The 21,361-nt window shown below is 45.0% G+C and overlaps 1 protein-coding gene and 1 pseudogene across 12 annotated transcripts in view; both read right to left on the bottom strand.

Moving 5' to 3' along the window:
* Positions 1-21,361, bottom strand: part of NCOA6 (nuclear receptor coactivator 6) — an 81,842-nt gene that overhangs the window by 11,910 nt on the left and 48,571 nt on the right. For 11 of the 12 annotated variants that reach the window (XR_010751461.1, XM_066384018.1, XM_066384016.1 and 8 more), the window contains 5 exons: positions 19,383-20,499; positions 16,479-16,600; positions 9,994-12,978; positions 7,063-7,131; positions 3,705-3,741 (listed from right to left, as the gene is read on the bottom strand). Coding sequence is in view for 11 of the 12 variants with exons in the window: in XM_066384018.1 (XP_066240115.1) it covers positions 3,705-3,741; positions 7,063-7,131; positions 9,994-12,978; positions 16,479-16,600; positions 19,383-20,499 (4,330 nt within the window). In the remaining variant the exon portion in view is untranslated. The remainder of the gene's footprint in view (positions 1-3,704; positions 3,742-7,062; positions 7,132-9,993; positions 12,979-16,478; positions 16,601-19,382; positions 20,500-21,361) is intronic. The other variant, XM_066384027.1, reaches the window with a different exon arrangement.
* Positions 1,340-1,488, bottom strand: LOC136407211 (U2 spliceosomal RNA; annotated as a pseudogene).

Here is a 21,361-nt window from a genome sequence, read left to right as displayed (position 1 = left end):
GCCAGGTGGATCCCGGTCAGGCGCATGAGGGAGTCTGTCTGACTGTCTCTCCCTGTTTCCAGCTTCAGAAAAATGAAAAAAAAAAAAAAATCATTACCAAAGCCTGATCAGGCGGTGGCGCAGTGGATAGAGCGTTGGACTGGGATGCAGAGGACCCCAGTTCGAGACCCTGAGGTCGCCAGCTGAGCATGGGCTCATCTGGCTTGAGCAAGGGGTTGCTCGGTCTGCTGTAGCCCCCCGGCCAAGGCACATATGAGAAGCAATCAATGAACAACTAAGGTGTCGCAAGGAAGAATCGATGCTTCTCATCTCTCTCCCTTCCTGTCTCTTCCTATCTATCTCTCTCTCTGTCTCTGTAAATAAAAAAAAAGAAATCAGGCCCTGGCCGGTTGGCTCAGTAGTAGAGCATCGGCCTGGCGTGCAGAAGTCCTGGGTTCGATTCCCAGCCAGGGCACACAGGAGAGGCGCCCATCTGCTTCTCCACCCCTCCCCCTCCTTCCTCTCTGTCTCTCTCTTCCCCTCCCGCAGCCAAGGCTCCATTGGAGCAAAGATGGCCCGGGCGCTGGGGATGGCTCCTTGGCCTCTGCCCCAGGTGCTGGAGTGGCTCTGGTCATGACAGAGCGACGCCCCCTGGTGGGCGTGCCGGGTGGATCCCGGTCTGGCGCATGCAAGAGTCTGTCTGACTGTCTATCCCCGTTTCCAGCTTCAGAAAAATACAAAACAAAACAAAACAAAAAAATCATTACCAAAAAAAGAAGAAGCTGATTAAATTTGCCTGTAAGCCATCAGAAGGGAAACAAAAGCAACAGGACAAAACAAGAAGAAGACGGGTAAAAGGACCTCTGCTGGAAGCCTTCCCTGCCCCAGGAGGAGCTGTCTGTTCTGTGGTTTGGGCCCACTCTGTACCAGGCATCGGACTGGAAGCATGTTTTATTCTGATGTCTGGTGCCATCCACCAGATTGTGAGCCCCTTAGGGCACGAACTCTGACCTATCAACTATCCCTACCCCCTCCACTGTCCACTCCTCCTAAGGACCCTTCGCTACTGGTACTATGGGCTGGGAAGTCAGTAATGACAGCCCCAGAAGCTGAGGTAAGTCATGGAGTGGGGGCTGAAGCTGGGGTGGAATTACAAGGCAGGGAGACTTACACGTCCTTTTGGAAGCAGTGACAAGGGCCGTCTGACTGGGAGGCCAAAGCCTCTGAGGAATCCATTAGGATTCCTTTGGAGGCACCTCTTTCTCCTGACAAAACAAGAGCCACAGCAATATTGTCCTGGGCTTTATATGGTCAGGTAGTTCTAGAAACAAATACCCACAGGATATTTTTGGTCTGAATATCTTCTTTCTCTAGTCATATAGTTCGTGTATATTTCAAAAATGCAAATGAATTCAATTATTAGCCCAATAAAAAACACAAAAAAACTAGACAGGCAAAGTAGTTTAGTAGATACTACACTTGATCTTAGCCAAAAGACTGAGAAGCGATTAAAGCAGTTTAGTAGAAACAGCAATGAATTTGGAGCCAGAGTAACAGGGGTCAAGTTTTAGCATGCATTCATTGGCCATGCTGTGTCATTCTTTTTTTTTTTTTTCTGAAGCTGGAAACGGGGAGAGACAGTCAGACAGACTCCCGCATGCGCCCGACTGGGATCCACCCGGCACGCCCACCAGGGGTGATGCTCTGCCCCTCCGGGGCATCGCTTTGCCGCTACCAGAGCCATTCTAGCGCCTGGGGCAGAGGTCAAGGAGCCATCCCCAGCGCCCCGGCCATCTTTGCTCCAATGGAGCCTTGGCTGCAGGAGGGGAAGAGAGAGACAGAGAGGAAGGAGGGGGAGGGGTGGAGAAGCAAATGGGCGCTTCTCCTATGTGCCCTGGCCGGGAATCGAACCCGGGTCCCCCGCACACCAGGCCAACACTCTACCGCTGAGCCAACCGGCCAGGGCCGTGTCATTCTTTCTAAGCATCAGATTCTTGATCTATAGCTCTCCACCTGTCTGCTGTAACATGCTGGTGACGTGGGAGAGCTCTGGACTCAGAAGGGCTGGTTTGAATCTCAGCTTTACCATGTACTAAGCCTATCACCTTAGGTAATTAGCTAAGCTTTGATCTGCAGGTTCCATAGCTGTAAGAGAAGATTTACTTTCCTAGTAGAATCTGTGAAAATTAAATAAATTAACACATCTAGGGGGATTGTAGCCTCGTGCAGGGCATGGAATAGAGTTCAGTAAGTGCTGGCTATCATTGTCACTTCACAGGGTAGATGTGAGGATTCAATGAGAGAATGTGAACATGTTTTACAAATGAAGATGTACAAATATGAGAAATTCTTTTTTTCTTTTTCAGAGACAGAGAGTCAGAAAGAGGGATAATTAGGGACAAACAGGAACGGAGAGAGATGAGAAGCATCAATCATCAGTTTTTCATTGTGACACCTTAGTTGTTCATTGACTGCTTTCTCATATGTGCCTTGACCGTGGGGCTGCAGCAGACCGAGTAACCCCTTGCTCGAGCCAGCGACCTTGGGTCCAAGCTGGTGAGCTTTGCTCAAACTAGATGAGCCCGCGCTCAAGCTGGCAACCTCGGGTCTTCCGCATCCCATTCTGACGCTCTATCCACTGCGCCACCACCTGGTCAGGCAAAAAATTCTTTTTTATTAAAATTTTTATTTATTAATTTTTAGAGAGAGGAAAGGAAGAGAGATTCTTGTATGTGCCCTGACTGGGAATTAAACCTGCAAACTTGGTGAATCATGACAGCACTCCAACCAACCAAGCTACCCGGCCAAAGCAGAGAAATTCTTTCAATATTACCTAGTGCAGGGGTCCCCAAACTTTTTACACAGGGGGCCAGTTCACTGTCCCTCAGACCGTTGGAGGGCCGGACTATAAAAAAAACTATGAACAAATCCCTATGCACACTGCACATATCTTATTTTAAAGTAAAAAAACAAAATGGGAACAAATACAATATTTAAAATAAAGAACAAGTAAATTTAAATCAACAAACTGACCAATATTTCAATGGGAACTATGGGTTTGCTTTTGGCTAATGAGATGGTCAATGTGCTCCTCTCAATGACCACCAATGAAAGAGGTGCTTCTTCCAGAAGTGCGGTGGGGGCCGGATAAATGGCCTCAGGGGGCCGCATGCGGCCCGCAGGCCGTAGTTTGGGGACCCCTGACCTAGTGCATTCCTACACTAAAAAGGGATGACTTTTGGAAAATAATACTACTCCTCTCTGGGGCTAATGAAGTTGCAGCCACAGTTGTATTTCATTTTGTTAAGTTATGTGGAACAGACAGCATAAAACAACAACAGAAAAGGCGTGGGTTTTGTGGTCAGTCCCCATTTGGCTTTTTTTCTCTTCTGCTTGAAGCGTTAAACAGCTGTACTTCAGAGGGGGTTGTAAGGATTGTTATTAATGGCAATGATAGCAATAACTCCTATACATTGAACATTTACTATTGACTCACAATGCTGAGTGCTGAACACGTTATCTCATTTAGTTTTCAAAACTATCATGAAAGGTAGAAATTTAGCCACCAAGTTTTATTAAGAAAAATGTCTTAATATTTACCTTTGAAAGGTTAGGACTAATGACAGCTCTCTACTTTAGAAGAGGTTTAAAGGCTGAAAAAGTAGATAATCTTCAAAGAGGCTTATGCCATATTCAGGCTAAGTCTGCAGAAATGATCATCTTACCTTTGTCCAGAGACTATGGCAGCATTTGCCTCGAGTTCTGTAAAAAACACAAAGGACAGAAATGAGATGTGGAGTGTCTGGTGTGTATGTTCACAGGGAGAGGCTAGGGGTCTAGGAGATTCTGACTGCCCTGTTGAGGCTAACATGTCTCTGTGCCCGGCAGGGTCCTCACCCTACATGGGACAGGGACAGAGCTGGCACAGATACAACTCGGCTGTCTGGGCATAAGACACTGGTCTATATTTATTTCTACTCCTCTGTGAAATAATGCTGTTTGGATCAACAGAACTAAAGTCACGCTGCCTGGTTCATATTTTACCCTGCTATAACTAGTTAGTAAAATAAGCGTCATCCCTCTCATGTAGAAGAGACTGTTTTCATTCTTAAAATATTCCCATCCCCTTGACCCGTGTTTTAAAGACAGTAATCTTTCAATATATCCTAAACCTCTGTTAAGAATGCATTCTCCTCCAAAGAACTTCATCACAGAACTTTAGAGGACAGACTCTTTGCTTTTCTCCACCCCGCAGCTATGACCTCCGGGAAAGGAAAAGCACCAACAGAAAACATCTTCCTCCATCCTATGCCGGGTTACGTAGCTCCATCTTTTTCTAAAAGACTTCCCTGGTGCACCAGATCGTGGCGATCTCTCCTGACTCTGGTCTCACCAGCCCTATACCTGTTTGTCCTGTGTGTGGGGCATGCAGCACCTCTGACTCAGTGTACACGTCTAACACACCCGACGGGTTACACGGGGACCTCCTGGATGGCAATAAAGCCAGAGCGCCTAGGTCAAAATTCTGACCTCATGGCTTAGTGGCCATGTGACCTTCAACAAATTACTTGACCTCTCTGTGCTTAATGCCTCATCTGATAACCACTTTACCCACTTCAATGTTAAAAAGATTAAGTGAAATAACACATCTAAAAATTCTAGCACAGCACCTGGTGCTTAGTATGAACTCAGAATTAGCTATTATTACTGTTGCCATACTGTTCATGTTGATGTAGCCTTCATGCGAGGAGGCTGGACTCCTAGGCCTTTAATACAAGATGCTGGTAGAAGAGAATCCTTGCTTTTTTTTTTTTTTTTTTTTTTTGACAGAGACAGAGAGTCAGAGAGAGGGATAGACAGGGACAGACAGACAGGAAGGGAGAGAGAGATGAGAAGCATCAACTATTCATTGCGGCACCTTAGTTGTTCATTAATTGCTTTCTCATATGTGCCTTGACAGGGGTGTGTGGGGGCTTCAGCAGACCGAGTGACCCCTTGCTCAAGCCAGTGAGCCTTGCTCAAACAAGATGAGCCCGCACTCAAGCTGGCGACCTCAGGCTTTCAAATCTCGGTCCTCTGTGTCCCAGTCTGACGCTCCATTCATTGGACCATCACCTGGTCAGGCAAGAATCCTTGCTTCTTATTTGCTACTTAGTGCCCCATATCTGATCCATACAACATGGAAACCCCTCCCCAAGAAAGGCACCAACTCACTGAGTCTCGATGCCTTGCTGGCCCTGCTGGAGCAAAGAAACTCGGGAGGTGTGCTCAAAATGAAAATGGTTTGTCAAAAGGGGGTGGCACAAAGAAGTCTTGCTTAGCTTGCTCTTTAGGAACAAAATTCAGTGCTTTTGAGGCTTTAACACTATCAGAGGTAATTCATGTACGTCAAGATCAAAAGGGTTTGGTGGTGATAGTGAGTGGCTTTGGAGGTATTTTAAGGAGATTGATTGTAGTCAAACTTTCTTTTTAATTTTTTTTTTATTTTTTTATTTTTGTATTTTTCCGAAGCTGGAAATGGGGAGAGACAGTCAGACAGACTCCCGCATGCGACCGACCGGGATCCACCCGGCACGCCCACCAGGGGGCAACGCTCTGCCCACCAGGGGGCGATGCTCTGCCCCTCCGGGGCGTCGCTCTGCTGCGACCAGAGCCACTCTAGCACCTGGGGCAGAGGCCAAGGAGCCATCCCCAGCGCCCGCCCGGGCCATCTTTGCTCCAGTGGAGCCTTGCTGCGGGAGGGGAAGAGAGAGACAGAGAGGAAGGAGAGGGGGAGGGGTGGAGAAGCAGATGGGCGCTTCTCCTGTGTGCCCTGGCCAGGAATCGAACCTGGGACCCCTTACACGCCAGGCTGACGCTCTACCACTGAGCCAACCGGCCAGGGCCTGTAGTCAAACTTTTGAAAGGAACAGGATTCTTGGACCAGTTATTCTGAGGAGGACACATATTTTGGAGTAAAAAGTTGGGATAGGAAATGGAATTCCTTTCCTTTTCCCTGTTGCTCCTTTTCTTACAAAAAATGAGCTTTACCATCTAATCCCTTCCCTGAATGATTTGTTCCATTCCCACCGATGTCAGGTATCATGTGGCCAGTTGGTAGCTAAGGAGCAGTCTGGGTAGCTGAAATGGTTTTGCTCATTCCTTTTTTCCAGAGGTCTGAGAGGTCTGATAGGACAGAGCATATAGGACATATAGGACAGAGCACCCTGAAGCAGGTTTAAAACACAATCACAATACTTACTTTTACTGGCTTAGACTCACGAAATTAAATATGGTTGTGGTTTTCTGCTTATAAATTGTGTCAAGTGTACAAACTGCTGAAAATGAAACTCTAACCTACTTTGTGCAAAGTAGTCATACTTCACTTTTTTTTTCTGGAACCCTTCAAACAACCTATAGTGGCAATGACCCAGGCAAGTCTACCCTGTACCATATCTATGATACTTGGCCGGCTTTGCCAGTCTAATCTATGAAGGCAGTGTTGTTACTGCCATCAAGGTCCTCAGGCACTCAGAGCTGACCCAGCATCCCACAGCAATTATTATCTGTCAGATTACCATGGACTCTACCCTCCACAAACACCATCCCTAGCGCTATTTACAGCACCTTGGTCATGGGAAGAAACTTAATGCCACCCAGAAATGACTGAAATGACTGTCTCCCTGGAAGAATGGCTGCCTCACTGTATAGCAGAGGTTCTCAAAACAAGCCTCGATTCCTGTCATGATAATGCAATTACTATCTTAGTGCAGTAACACTTCCCACCCCAGTGAATTACCATATTTCAGTCAGTCAGCTGCCAGCTCTGTGTCAGGGTTATGGGACAGGGCAAACTCCGCAATGGAGACCCCCCAGCCGGGTGGCAGACAGACAGTGGGCACCAAGATGTTCTTCTTGAGTTCTCTGGCTGACACCAGGGAAAATAACCTCAAATACTACTCAGATATCACTCTGCCACTCAACCGAGGTCTGTGCTGAAGCAAACTGGTAAGAGAGCTCCAGCCACTTCCTGGCACAGTGAGGACAGCACCAGTTCACAGGTAACCCATCCCATTCCGAGAGTTCTTCTGAAGTGTGCCTTACCTGGTCTGGCAACAGACCCCTGCAGTGCTGTGGCTGGAGTTTCCTTTGGGACTAAACTCTGTGAAGGGGCTAAGGCAAGAAAAAAAAATAGTCCTTTTATTTTCTTTTCTAAACAAAACAGAAAGCATTGACTGTATCAAGGGCTAAGTAACTGCCAAAATACATCTACTCTTAGAGGGCAGTACTTGAAGTTGGCTTTGAAAGTACATTTCAAACCTTACTTAAAAAATTAACGGCTACAACACTCAGTAAGAGAGACTACCACTGGGAATACCCATTTTCCTTTTTGAGTATATGTAATCAAGGAAGGAGGTGGCCACGAGGACAAGAGCATTCATAATTTTTGTTTCTTGGGGTCAAGTTCTGTCCAATCTAAAAAAACACAAAAGCCCCCCTGAGTGGGCAACCCAAGCCACTTTCAGAGGAACAATCACACCATTCACTTTACCACTTTAAAAATTCTGTCTCATCCTCAAAAGTCTACACTCAAGACCTGAAATTAATCATATAATTTATTTTTTACTTTTCTACAGCACCTGGCAAGAGCGATGGGCAGGAAGCAGGTGGTCCACTCATATTTAATCAATCAATTTGATATGTCATTTGCTTATCTAATGGGTAGCAAGAACTTACTACGGGCAAAGCACTGTGCCAAGTACCCTTAGAAACCAAATTCCATCCTTTCTGCCCATTAGGAATTCAACATAGTATTAAAGATGATATATACACATGGAGTACACTACAGTGCCCTGTGATGTTATATGACGGAGATTCATAAAGTAATAAAGTGCTGCAGGAGTCCAAAACAGGAGATCAATTGTAGACTGAGAAATCTGGTAGTATATTAAAGGAAGAAATGTAAGAACTGGGTTTTGAAGGACAGAGAGAGCTTAGGCCCTTGAAGAGGACTGGAACAGAATCACCATATACTCTAGAATGAAAACTTCTTGGGTCATATAGTAAAGATTAAGGGAATAGATATGCCACAGTCACTCAAGGGTATGTCCTCTCATCTCTATACTTCAGTCTAACATCCTAGATACCCTCCTGTGAGAATTATTAATTTTGTAGATTCTCTCCCTACTTAGTAAAAAGATGAATAATGCATCTGTTTTAAGAATTTATTTCAGATGCTTATCCGATAAAGCTTAACATTATTAATTAACTTCTACTTTTAACTCCAGTATTGCTTTCTCACATTTTCAAGATAAAAGCATATAGCAGCACCTTGAAAAAGAATGGAAACAATCTTAACTAAAATTGAGAATTTTTTTCCAACTGCTGGCTCATCTTCCCAAGGCTCTCACATTTCTCTAGGATTATATATGATCCAGATAAAAATATTTTCTAATCACTTCATCATTATTCTCTTGGTACCAGAGGGAAAAGTTTCCTGAAAGGAAGTAGAATGGAAACATTTAATAGCAGAGAATATATTTAAGTCATATCAGGGTGCTTTTTAATTCTTAGGGCTTACCTGCCTCCCTAGAACTAGAACCAGAACCCTACAGCACCTAGTCCTGTGAAGTCTCTATCTCCTGCAAGGGCAGAGAGCTTCTGAAAAGCCTTGATCCCTCCCTGTATCTCGAGCACTGAAGCGAAAGGCAGAGAAAGGGAATTAACCTTCCCAGAGCTCTGTGAGGCAGGGTGCCGGCCACTTAGCGCTAGGCTCATTGCATCTTTGTTTAAAGTCTGGGAGGTAACCATTTTATAGGTGAAGTACGTGGCTTACAAGAGGTTAAGAAGTTTATCTAACTGTGACTGGTAACCAGTGGAGCTAAAATTTGAACTCTGATCTTACCCTGAAGTGTGTGTTCTTTCTGCCCCTTCTCCTGGGTGCTTCCCACACAGAGGCAGGCACTTGAAGCATTTTGACTGCATAAACATGACAGGCACTATTAGCTGACCTAGGATATGCCAAAAGTCCTCCCTAGGGAAACAACTTCCGCAAAACTTGAGTCTCAGAAGGAAGAACGTGTGTGTGCACGCGCGCATGCACATGGTGGGGGGGCAGTGAGGATGCGAAGGGGAGGAGGTGTAAGGACACCTATGCTCCCATTATTAGGCCACCTTAACGAGAAATAATCTGAACTAGACACCCATGAATGAAATTGTCTAGTTTACAAAGAGCCTGCATCAAAAAGAAAGTGGTAATTATTTTTTAAACCATTTACTAAATAATTACTATATTCTAATCTTGTGCTAAGCATATTATGTGCATTATCTCATCAAATTCTTACAATTATTCTTGTCCCTATATTACAAAGTTTTTCCTTTGTTCAGAGTAGTCAAGGAACTTGCCTAAGGCCACACAGCTGGTAAATACTGGTGCTGTGACACCAACCCAAGCCTAGCTGTCTCAACCACTTTGTTCTTCCCATCATGAAACTTGATTTTCTGGAAGGCTCTCCCTTGGAGCAGCCATTCAGGAAGGAACAGTGTGTGGGACAGAGTCGTGAGGAAGGGGCTACCTCAACCCTGCTCTGAAACTGTTGAGAGCAAGTCTACCATGACGAGAACCTGCAGAAGCTGCTCTGCATTTAAGGGATAATGTCCAACTGGAGGTTCACAATATACACTTTGAACAAATACTGAACTCTGAGCTTCAATCTACTCACTCCTAGATTGGGGTTAGGGCTACATGACATAGTTTGGTATGAAGATTATGTAAAATAGTGTATGTAAAAAGGCTTTCTTGTAAAATGAAAAACTATATAAATGAAAGGTATATCATTATTTCAGATCATGTTAACAAGTAGCTTAACATGGGATTTTAAAAGCGTCTTCTCCTAATACATTTCCAGTGAATGAAACACTACTATTGCCATTCAGCCCACGCTTCCTCCAAGGAGAAAAGGAGTCATGCTTTCTCTCTGGGATAGGCCATCAAAAAATGCACAGGAGGAGACGATGCCAGGCCCGAGTACATACCTATGCTGGGTAGTAGCTCTGGATGGGATCCCACCTTCTCCTCCACTAGGCCACCTGCAAGTGGGTCGGATGCTATGCCAACATGATTGTTTTTTGTGGTCGGCGCCATGGAGATGAGCTCAGAGGGTACCAGAGTGGTTACAATCGAGTGTACACTGGTGGGGAGCGTACTGCCCGGTAAGCTGGGTCCTGCTGAGGTGGAGCCCGAGCCCGCTGGGCTAGAGGTCATTTTTAGCAGAGTGGGTGCTGGGGGCGTTGGGGTCTTACTGTCCAGCTCTGTGGGTAACTGCTCTGTTCCCACGAGCCCTGGAGCTGTGGTCTCTAGCCCATGGGCTTCAGTCTCTCCATCTGCACCATGTTGCTCTTCCCCTTTCTCAAGAGAGCCTGTGACTTTCTTACATGCCTTGGTCAGCAAAATCTGGCCGATTTTGTCCACTTTTCCTTTGCCCTTACTAGATGAAACTGGGCTTCGCCGGTTGGCAGAGGAACCTGGACTATTGGTCAAAAGGGGAGAAACCATTGTCGTTGACTGTGAAGAGGGCAGAGTGCTATGATCTGCTGAGGCACTCACCTGAGGACTAGCCTCATCTGGATTCAGTTCTTTCACCGGCTGGACGGGGGGGTGAGGAGGGACAACTGGAGAAGCTGTACAAGGCGGGGAAGGAAGCTGAACAGTGGTGGCTCGTGAGTTAAGGACCAAGGGCCGACCTGTGTGTATGTTTGGAGCAGGACTACTGGAGGGAGCATTAGGCGGTACAGGAGCAGAAGAAAACTTTATGTTCTGAGGTATGTGTAAAGAGCCAACGACTGCAACGGAGGGAGGCATCAAGCCAGAGCTGGTTGTCAGTGGAGCTGCAGGAATTGTGCTTGGCTGTGATCCTTTCATAACCTGAATTATTGAGGATGAATTGATAAAGACAGGTGTAATGAACTGAGGCCGGGCGTTCGACTGAGCAGCGGACTGTCCCTCAGAAACCATAACCTTGCTGCCCACGTTGGGCATTGTGACGACTGTTGACATTAGTGCAGACTGCAGGTGAGTTGGCAGAGCTGCTGATGTGTTAGCTGAGGTTGTGATGGGGTTGGAAGTTACGAAAACAGTTATCTGATTTGGGGGCAAAGGAGCAGAAATGGAGGAAGAGCTGACAGGTCTTGAGATTACTGGAGGGATGCTTGGTGCAACGTTAGAACTGACCTCACTCAATTCTGGATGCACAAGGTTTGAATACGGCTCATTACTGTGAGGTAAATTTAGGGAAGTTGAGGGTTCTTTAGAAGACGGATCCTGCAGTGTGGGAATGACAGATGCTTTTTTCAGGTCCTCCCCAGAAACTACTGGGGGTGTTACTTCCACATCTGTAAGCCCAGGGGGTTTAATGGTTACATTAGGAGCTCCAGAGTTGTCAAGAAGTTGACTTAGTGATGTTGGTGCTTCCCTCATAGCAGGAGACACCAAATTTTTGTTCTCTTCGACAGTGGGAAGTTTGTTAGACTCCGAAGGTTGCCCGTCCTTTTTGGATTGATCTTCAGGGGCAACCAGTTTAACTTCTTGGGCAGGTACTACTTTTAGCTCGACATTTACCTGCTCCTTCCTACCCTGGGAATTCTGGCAGTCGCTGTCCTGAGGGACAGCCAAGCCCTCCTTGTTGTCCTCGAGAGCGGCCCCCACAGCAGCCACAGGCATGGCAGGATTCTGAGGACTCAGTCCGCTGTTGGGAAAGTTCCCAGGTGCCGGGGGATTGGCCAAAGGAGTGGGACTGACCAATACATTTCTTGGCAACTCCACATTCTGCAACAGGGCTGTATTTGTCTGAGGGGCCAGGGTAAGTTTAGGGGCCTTTGAATTTTGTCTCCCAGGACTTGGAGTGGTTTTCCTACTGGACCCAGGACTAGACCTCCGACTGTTGCTTGGGCTTGCCCGTTTTGTTGCTCCAGAATTGGGCTGCTTTCCAGAATTGACCACCACAGAATCTAATTTGTGAGTTTGTGGGGCAGCAAAGTTGGAAGGATTATTCATGGTAAGATTTGAAGGTGCCTGCCCAATGGCCTTCAAAGTTGTTGGATTGAGGCCCTGTTGATCAAAACCCCTGTTTAAATTTGGCCTAGGAGGTAAAGGAATATTAATCTGTGGGGGAAACAGTCCTGCTATAGAGGCATTGAGTCGTTCTGGTGATAGACTGATTTCTGAAGGTTCTGTGCTGGGAGGGCGGTTGTTGGGTGTTTGCGGGTAATAGGGTCTGGGGCTGGCTCTGTTTGGTGTTTTAGGCCTGGATGTTTGGGTGGGAACAGCCACATTCGGAAAGTGGTGGCCATGAGAGCTAGGCAGGGAATTTATAGGGGGTTGCTGCGGAGTTGCACCCTGAGCTGCCGGAAGAGGTGATGGTCCAGGTTTGGGGACTGTCATCATTAACTGATTCTGGGAAACTACTAAATGGGAAGGCATGTTATTTGGGCCTCCTGAAACAGATGGTGCTTCACTGCTACTCGCTTCAGGAAGTGTGGACATCTCTCCCAGTGGTGAGCTGGAAGGATTCTGTGGGTTTTCCTGGTACACTATTTTCCTGGAATTGCTTCCCAAAGGAGTATTCCCAGGCATTGGCATTCTCTGTTTGTCAGGTGATGGCGGCACGGAGGCAGGTCCTTGCAAACTGACCATGACAGGCATACTGCCACTCTGCTGCATGGGCACCCTCTGGGCATCTGGGTTCAGCGGGCCTCTCGGGGGGTGGACGTTCTGAGAGACGGGAAGCCTAACTGATTTGGGGTCCTGCTGCATCATGAGCATCATCATCATCTGCTGCTGCTGCTGCTGCTGCTGCTGCGACTGCGGCTGACTGGGAGGTGGCGGCGGCGGCTGCGGCGCTGGTGGCAGCTGTGGCGGTGGCTGTGGCGGCTGTGGCGGCTGTGGCGGGGGTGCCACATGCTGCATGAGCTGGGGAGGCATCTGCTGAAGCGGCCTCTGTTCAACTGGCTGGGAAGGATAACCTAAAACAAGCCCCCAAAATCAGGGAAGTTAGATTCTGAGCAAGAAAAGCTTTGCTACCTGTAGAGTACAGCCAAGCAATCCTCATTTAGGCGGCACAGACTGTGCACAAACAGCTCGGGCACGCCCGCTCCCGGGGCGCAGGGGCAGCCCCTCACTCCCTGACATAAGCAAAGGGCACACTGCTTAAGGAAGCAAAAAGCAAAGCATCATGGAATTGAGCTCTTCAGTCTGTAGGGTGTCAGGGAGGCACGACTATGCTAAGACTGACAGACAGACATTCTGTGCTATGTGCTGCAAGTGACTGAGTTTGTACCAGCCAAATGCTTAGATGAAACGAGAAAAACACCATCAGGAGCAAGGAGCTGACCACCCAGCACTGGGGTCTCATGCAGGCATAAATATTTCACTGCACTTGTGAATGACGTAAAGCAATTAGGATTCACTTTTTCTGTTAGCACAAATTATTTTTAAGATTTGGTTCTATTGAAAACGCCAACATCGAAGATAGCCTTTTAACTCTTTCAATGGAAGTAAAATATAACATTATAGGATTCAATTCCTTAAAAAAGAGGAATGTAAAATTACTCCAATCCACTGGCTCCAGAGAGCATGCTGCACCCCTCAGGTTCACGCTCTGGGGGAACCCAACTGAATTAAACAGCCCATCCAATGCAACTCAGTTTAATACATAGTTGGAGCTAACAGAAGTCGATACATACATTGAAAATAAAATGAGGGCACGACATTTGTTTAAATGGATATTAATTTTAATTTACTTTCTTACATGTTAAATTTTATTTCCTATGAATCCACAATTGGAAGATAAGTAAGCCAGAAGCACAGCCTTCAAGAATAAAAAAATTATTTCGAGTAAATAACTCTGAAGGACCATGCCCGACAGATTTGCAGAAGGCAACATCTCAAATGATTCTTTCTTTTGTGAAGATTTTACCTGGCATTTAGAACCGAAACCTTACATGATCAGAAAGGATGAAAAGATCATTAACCAAGAACAGAGGTGGTTTAGTAGGAAAAAATGGGCATATCACTGGTATACAATTTTATAAACTAGATTTATTCCACTGTTGTGTGCAAAATACATCCAGAAAGTTTTAATAGTTGCAAGAATAAGAACGGTTGGCTCTGGCAGTTGGAAGAATTGTTGGCTCAAGATTTTCACAGACAGCTACCAATGCTGCTGATCCACAGGGCCAGACCCTGTGCTCAAGAGTGAATTTATGACTTCCGGCCAAAGATCTCCATGACACCAATGAGTACAATGTGCAGAATCCAGTTTTGAAGATTTAAAAAAAAAACCTTTTTTTGTTTCAGGCTCAAGTAACTTCTTTATACTTATCAAGCCAATAACATGGCATTTCCATGGGTTTACCTCAAGTTTCCATGCTAACAAAATTGTAATTTCTGTAGAAGCCCTTTGATGTCAGGGCCATGACACAAATACCTTGTATTTTTAAAATGAGGCCCCCAGACAGTACAGTAAATACGAAAGAGAGCAGCACAGACAATACAGCAGACTCTCTAACGTAAGGGCAGGGTTGCTAGAAAGTTCCAGAAGCTGGAGGCAGCAATCCAAAGGACACTATGATCAGACAGACTGGGGTTGCCGTGACAGAATGGTGGAGAGGAAAAGCCAGGACACACACAGCGCATGTAACGTAAGAACAAAATTTATTAATCAAGGGGTGCAAACTCATATGCCTTTAGCGGTCAGGCTGGGAGCGAAGAAGTGGGCTGATGTAGGACAGAAGCAGTCTTGTGGACAGAGCCAAATCTCAGAGCACATGCTCTGTCTAAAGACATTTAAATTCAGACTTTTGTTTGGTTTAAGACACTGCATGACAATTCAAAAACATAGGCCAAATTCAGCCTGTAGGCTCCAAGTTGGCAAACTGTAGAAAGGAAGCAATAATGCCAGGCATGCGAATCCCTGGACTCATGTAACAAGAATTCAGATATGTCCAAGGGAAGAAGGTACCTTCCTGTTTGTAATGCCCTCCAGACATATCACCAAACTGGTGACCTCCCAGTCTCAACTGTGCTGCTGCCACTCTCTATGAGGAAATGGGGTGTGCCCAGTTTGTAACAAATAACACAAACTACTGGCATCATAATGGACTGTTTTTGATTCACTTTTTTTTTGTTTTTTAGAGAGACAGAGACAGAGAGAGAGAGAGAGAGAGAGAGAGAGAGAGAGGGATAGATAGGGACAGACAGGAACAGAGAGAGATGAGAAGCATCAATCATCAGTTTATCATTGTGACACCTTAGTTGTTCAATGATTGCTTTTGCATGTGTGCCTTGACCGCGGGCCTTCATCAGACCAAGTAACCCCTTGCTCAAGCCAGCGACCTTTGGGTCTAAGCCAGTGAGCTTTTTTTTTTTTTCCCTCAGGCCAGATGAGCCTGCGCTCAAGCTGGCGACCTTGGGGTCTCGAACCTGGGTCCTTCCACATCCCAGTCCGACGCTCTATCCACTGCACTACTGCCTGGTCAGGCTGATTCACTTTTAACATAAGTAAATTAAAGGTAGACTAAAGTTTACCCCTGAAATAACAACACTCCCACTTATATGCCAAAAAGAAGTTGAAGTAACTTGTGAGGAAGAAAAAATATATAACCCTTTGTACACATAGAGGGGTGTGTCCTAAATGTGACAGGCTTGTGTGTTTTCAACTGTCACAGGGAGTAAGGTTACAAATCACTGCTCAGGTATAGAGATACAGCTGGCCTTGGTTCTATAATACCTAGGTTGGAATGAATGAATTTTGGAAACTTTTCCCTTTTTTTCTTTAAATTTTTTATTATTGATTTTAGCGAGAGAGGAAGAGGGAGAGAGAGACAGACAGACAGAAACACTGGGCTGTTCCTGTATGTGCCCTGACCAGGGATCGAACTGGCAACCTTGACTGCTTTGGGATGATGCTCTAATCAACTGAGCCATTCGGCCAGGGTGAATTTTTTTCCTTTTCAACATTTAGAAGGTAACATTATGTTGTAACCAGAGAGGGGTACAACAAAGGGGGCTTCAACAGTATTGTCCTAATTATTATCAAGGTAGGTGGTACACAGTGTTTTTTCAAATTACTCTTTACATGTTTTTTTTCTATCTAAAGATTCATAATAAAACTTCTATTAAACAAGCTTATTTTAAAGCCTGGCAGTTCTCTGCTCTGAGAAAGCCCAGTAGGAAAGGCTGCAGGAGAGTCGTAGGCAGGCAGGGTCATAGTGGTGCCAATAGGAACCTTGACATTTCAGTCTGAGCTTATGAGGATTTAAAAGCTAATCTGAACATAGAGTCTATGTGCCTTTAGAAATTATATTTGAAATTTTTACTTACTATCAAGACAAAGTTTCCAAATACCAGACACATTAAACTGCTAGTGTAGTCAGGAGACAAAATATATCATTGTTTCCTTGAAGAGAAGTCTTGTAATGCTGTATAAATGATGAGAAGCATATAGTATTTAACATTTTATCACCTGGTGGTCGGTTTGAAAATTCTGGCAGTTTAGGGCCTGAGTTGTCCAAGTTAACTCCTTGTTCTCCAGGCAATGGCTGCTGATCGGCCTCCTCTAGACCAGCGGGGCGAGTATCTGGGGTGCTGAAAAGAAATCACACATTTGAGTAAACTGTACAGTTCATATACGAAACTAGCTTAACTCTTCACTTTTCTTTTTAAGATTTATTGATTTTACAGAGAGAGGGGGAAGTGAGAAGTCTCAACTCATACTTGTTTCACTTTAGTTGTTTACTGCTTGCTTGTTGCTTCCTGTACGTGCCTTGACCGGGCAAGCCCAGGGTTTCGAACCACCAACTTCAGCGTTCCAGATCGACGCTCTATCCACTGCGCCACCACAGGCTGGGCAACCCTCAGTTTATTTCTGAAGAACTAAAATCTGTTTGTGTGATCATCCCATTATTTACATCTCTCTAGTCCGATAAAATATTTAATATTTGGCATAAAAATAATCTGGCAATTTCATTATATTTTAAAATCTACTTAATCTAGTAGCATAGCTATCTACTCAAAGTGCTTTCTACAAATTTCTGATATAATGAGTTTCATGTAATCATTCACCTTTTAGATGTTTTGAGACTTGATCACAGTTTGGGCTATCAACATTTAAAGTACTATTCCTATGAAACCACACTGTCTCTGGGATTATCAAATTCAGCTAGAGTCCAGGCTACCTCTTTTTCTGTGAATATTACAGTGGTGGCTCTCATAATTTATAAGACCCGGCAAGAAGTTGTAAGTTGCTGGTGAAAATGGTATTCAGAACACAGAAAGATGGAGAACACCATCACAAAGCTAATTCATTTTGCTTCAGAATGAGCATTTGCAGACATTCTCATTGACTTTGGGATGCTTTCATTTTTACTTGGGTGTAGTTGAAAATTTTTAGTGTGAAAGAAATGACACAAATGCTATCTACTAACATCCATGTTCCCAAAGGACCCAGGTGGTCGCATCCCTCATTTTGTTTGTAATCTTACCCCTAGCTGCACCTTTCCTTCCTCCCTTCAGGTGGCTTTGCCCTAATCTTGGTCACTATTTTATCTCATTGTATTGCGTGTGGTTTCTAGCCTTATCTTTAATCCGTTTAAAAAGCCACAGGACATGGAAATTTAGAACCTGAAGCAAGTTCTTCGCATACCCAGATAGATGCCTGTATCTATTTGTTCCTTATATGATGACTTCTCTCTTACTTGAAATTATAAGCAAGGATTCTATAGTATTCTTTACTTTCAAGAAACTGTATTGTCAAAAAACCCCACCAATCTCAGCTCTCTAGTCCAGGCACCTCATATTACGGAGAAGAAAACAAAGGACTAGGGAGGTGTAAGAGACAGGCCGAAGGTTCCACAAGTGAGCTGGCAGAAGGGCTGGGAGCAGGTGCTGTTCCCATTAAACTGAGTCTCCCTTTCCTAGGAGCGATGCCATGGGAGGTCCCTTCATAATCTGTAGCCCCAAGAAGGAAGCAATCTCTCTCGGGGCTGCTGACGACAGCAAAAATGCATACCAAAGGCAACTGAATAACCTTGCAACTTGACTCCTAGATGGCTGGCAAGAATAATTATCACCACAAATAATATTATTCCCACAGGGTGATAGCAGTCAAGAATTCAACTTAGATCTACTGAAAAAATTATATAATTAAAGGGCTTATTGAGTCTGAATTCAGGAAAGTACAGGTAGTTAACATACAATTATTGGCTTTTGATTGATAAGATTTAAGAAGCAGCATGTGAGCATGATATATTAAGAGTACAACCAAAGAAATATTATGGGGAGGCTGGTAACTGGTTCTGTTTTGAACTGGCAACCTCAGTGTTTCAGGTCAATGCTTTATCCACTGCGCAACCACAGGTCAGGTTTGGTTCTGTTTTGGACATTTATGCTTAACTAAAACTCCCCTATTCTTTGCTATAGTTCTAGCAATTTATGTCAGTTAGTCCATTTCACATTCATTTGTCACTATTCCTTGTTAGTTAACGTCTCCAAATTCCAGTTTTAAAATTAAAGGCAGAAAATTCAGTTTAATCAATATTCTTTCTGGAACTCTTCTATCAGAGCCAAAAACATGACTTAAACTAACACTTAATTTCAGGAAGTGAAATATAAATTAATTGCCCTTCCTGCTGTAACCTTGCGAAAGAACTCACCTGGAGAACCCTTTACCAAATTGTAACTGATTTAAAGGTCCAATCATCTTAGCATGAGGTTTTAAGCTTCTGGGCATGATAAAGAGCCTTTAAAAGAAGGGCACCTGTACAAAAACCATTTCTATTTGAGACACAGCAGGGAGTGTCCATAAGTAATTTTCACTTCCAAAACAGATCTGGCCTCTTTGGCTCCCCGACAGCCATCATAAGCTGGAAGTGCTTTGAGGAGTTGTAGTGTGGCAGCACCAGCTATTTTTCAGGCTCTGAGTGCTGCAACCTCCCCACCCCCCAGACTATAGACATAAGAGACACATATCAGTCAAATGCAATGTATGAACCTTGTTTGATCCTTATCTGAATAAACTGTAAAAAAAAATTATTTGAGATAATCGGGGAAACTTAAATACTATGGATACCTGAGAATATGAAGGAAGTATTAGTTTTTCTAGGTATGCTAATGGTATTGTGTGGTCTTAAAATTTTTGTCCCTTCTCTTTCAGAAGTACATACTGAAATATTTAAAATGAATTTGCTTTTAAATAATCCAAGAGGGCAATGGGGAGAGCACAGATGAAGGCAAGATAGGCCATGAGCTGATAACTGTTGAAGCAGGGGAATTTCATTATACTCTAGTTTTATGTAAGTTTAAAATTTTCCATCAAAAGAAGTCCATACAGAAATAAATAAGATTTGAGGCAAAACTTATCAAAACCTACTTTAGATCTTGCTGACTATTTTTCTTCTTCCGAGGAGGTTTCTTCTTCTTCGGTTTATTTGCATTGGTATTATTTTGCTTATTGTTTACCCCAAAATGGCCTGCAGAGATGTCACTCTGCAGTAAGTTGACCAACAATGGGCTTGTTAGTGTGACATCCTTATTGACTGGAAAGCCTGGATTCTGACCACAGGACATTTGATTTCCATTGGGTGCTCCGCTGAAAGGTGCATTGAAAGGCATCCCGTGGCCTGAGAAGTGGTTTCCCGAGGCACTGTTTCCCTGCATGGCCTGCACGTGGGGGGGGACCATGTTGGTTTGTTGCATGCTAACATCAGGCATCATTTGAGACAAGCTGACATCATTATTTGCAGTAGTAGCAGGATCACCATGCTGCTGGGCCATGTGTGAGCTGGGCCCTGGTGGCCGTAAGACCTGCCCCTGAATCCCCATAACCTGAGAAGGACTATTGTTCACAGGCCCTTGCTGGGGCAGCATCTGTCCTGACATCTGTCCCGTAAACTGTACCATGTTTCCTTGCATGTTTGGAGTTGGTCCCCTCATGATCTGTGCTGGTCCCGGCATGACATTGGATTGGTTCTGAGTGTTAAACTGTTGCTTATTCCCCTGCATCTGATTGGTCATGATTTGCTCTATCATTGGGTTCTGCTGGAGCAAAACCTGCCCCTGAGGCCCCATCATCTGGTTATGCGGCGCCATCATTTGTGGGCCTTGCTGGGGAAGCATCTGCTTCGGTGGGGTCATCCTTTGGGGCGAGGGCCCAAGATTTTGGCTCTGAGGGTTCACCATCATCTGGCCCTGTGGCATAAGCGGAGTCCTTGAAAGAATCATAGGGTTCTGGGGGTTCAAGCTTCCTTGTTGCTGGACCATCTGGCCCTGGGAGGGGACGATCTGCTGGTGCATGCTCATCAGCTGAGATGGTGGGCCCTGCTGGGGCTGGCCTTGCATGTTGCCCAGGTTCACCTGCGGAACCCCAGAACTACCAGCCTGCTGGCTGTTCATGTTGCCATGAATTCCCATGAGACTGGGCTGCATCATATTTGGTGGCCCGTGGGACACCTGCATCTGGTTTTGAGGAGGACCAGCTCCTTGACCACCTTAAAAAAAAAAAAAAAGCAGTTTCAAAAAGAAATACTATTATCTTATTAGTATCAAGATACTCAAATTACCTTAATTAGAAAAACACCCATCATATATATATATCTACTGACCAACATAAATAAATGTGCTGTGCTTGAGATACTTTCTATGGGTTTTTCTATAGTAGGAGATTTGACTATAAAACAATTGTTACAGTCTCAACAACCATACAACAGAGAAGAATAATCCTTTTCATTACTCTTACTTGGTAACTTAAAGATAACATTTCAAAGGGCAATAAAGTTTAATTTTTTTCAGGTTAAATCAAGAGCAAGGCAGCATCTCATTATTTTAAAATGACTTGTACCCCATAACCCACTGAATCTGTTTCTGGCCAAAGGAATTTTTCCTATACCGATGGCTAGGGTCCACCCTCCAGGCCTGCTTGGGTCTCAGCCTCCAACTGTGGTGTCAAAGTGGGCTCCAGAGGGAATGTCGGGAGATTATGGAGTGGGGTTGACCAAAGTGATGGCCAACTTCAATTAGAATTTGTGCTGTTTCCTGGTGCTCTTTGGGTACAGCACAGCATCCTCCCTGTGTGACCGGGATCCACCTGGTGACTCCTATCTGGGGCCAATGCTCTGCCCATTTGAGGCTGATGACTGATGCTCTCAACTGAGCCATTTTTAGTGCCTTGAGATGATGGCTCCACAGAGCCATCCTCAGCACCCGGGGCCAACGCCCTTGAATCAACTGAGCCATGGCTATGGGGAGGGTGGGGGAGAGGTGGAGAAGTAGATGGTCGCTTCTCCTGTGTATCCTGACTGGGAATTGAACCCAGGATGTCACCACTCTGGGCCAACACTCTACCACTGAGCC

The sequence above is a fragment of the Saccopteryx leptura genome, chromosome 5 (genome assembly GCF_036850995.1).
Source record: "Saccopteryx leptura isolate mSacLep1 chromosome 5, mSacLep1_pri_phased_curated, whole genome shotgun sequence".
Taxonomy (NCBI): domain Eukaryota; kingdom Metazoa; phylum Chordata; class Mammalia; order Chiroptera; family Emballonuridae; genus Saccopteryx; species Saccopteryx leptura.
Note: the sequence above shows the minus strand (reverse complement) of the source record. Positions and strands in the feature narration are given on the sequence as shown.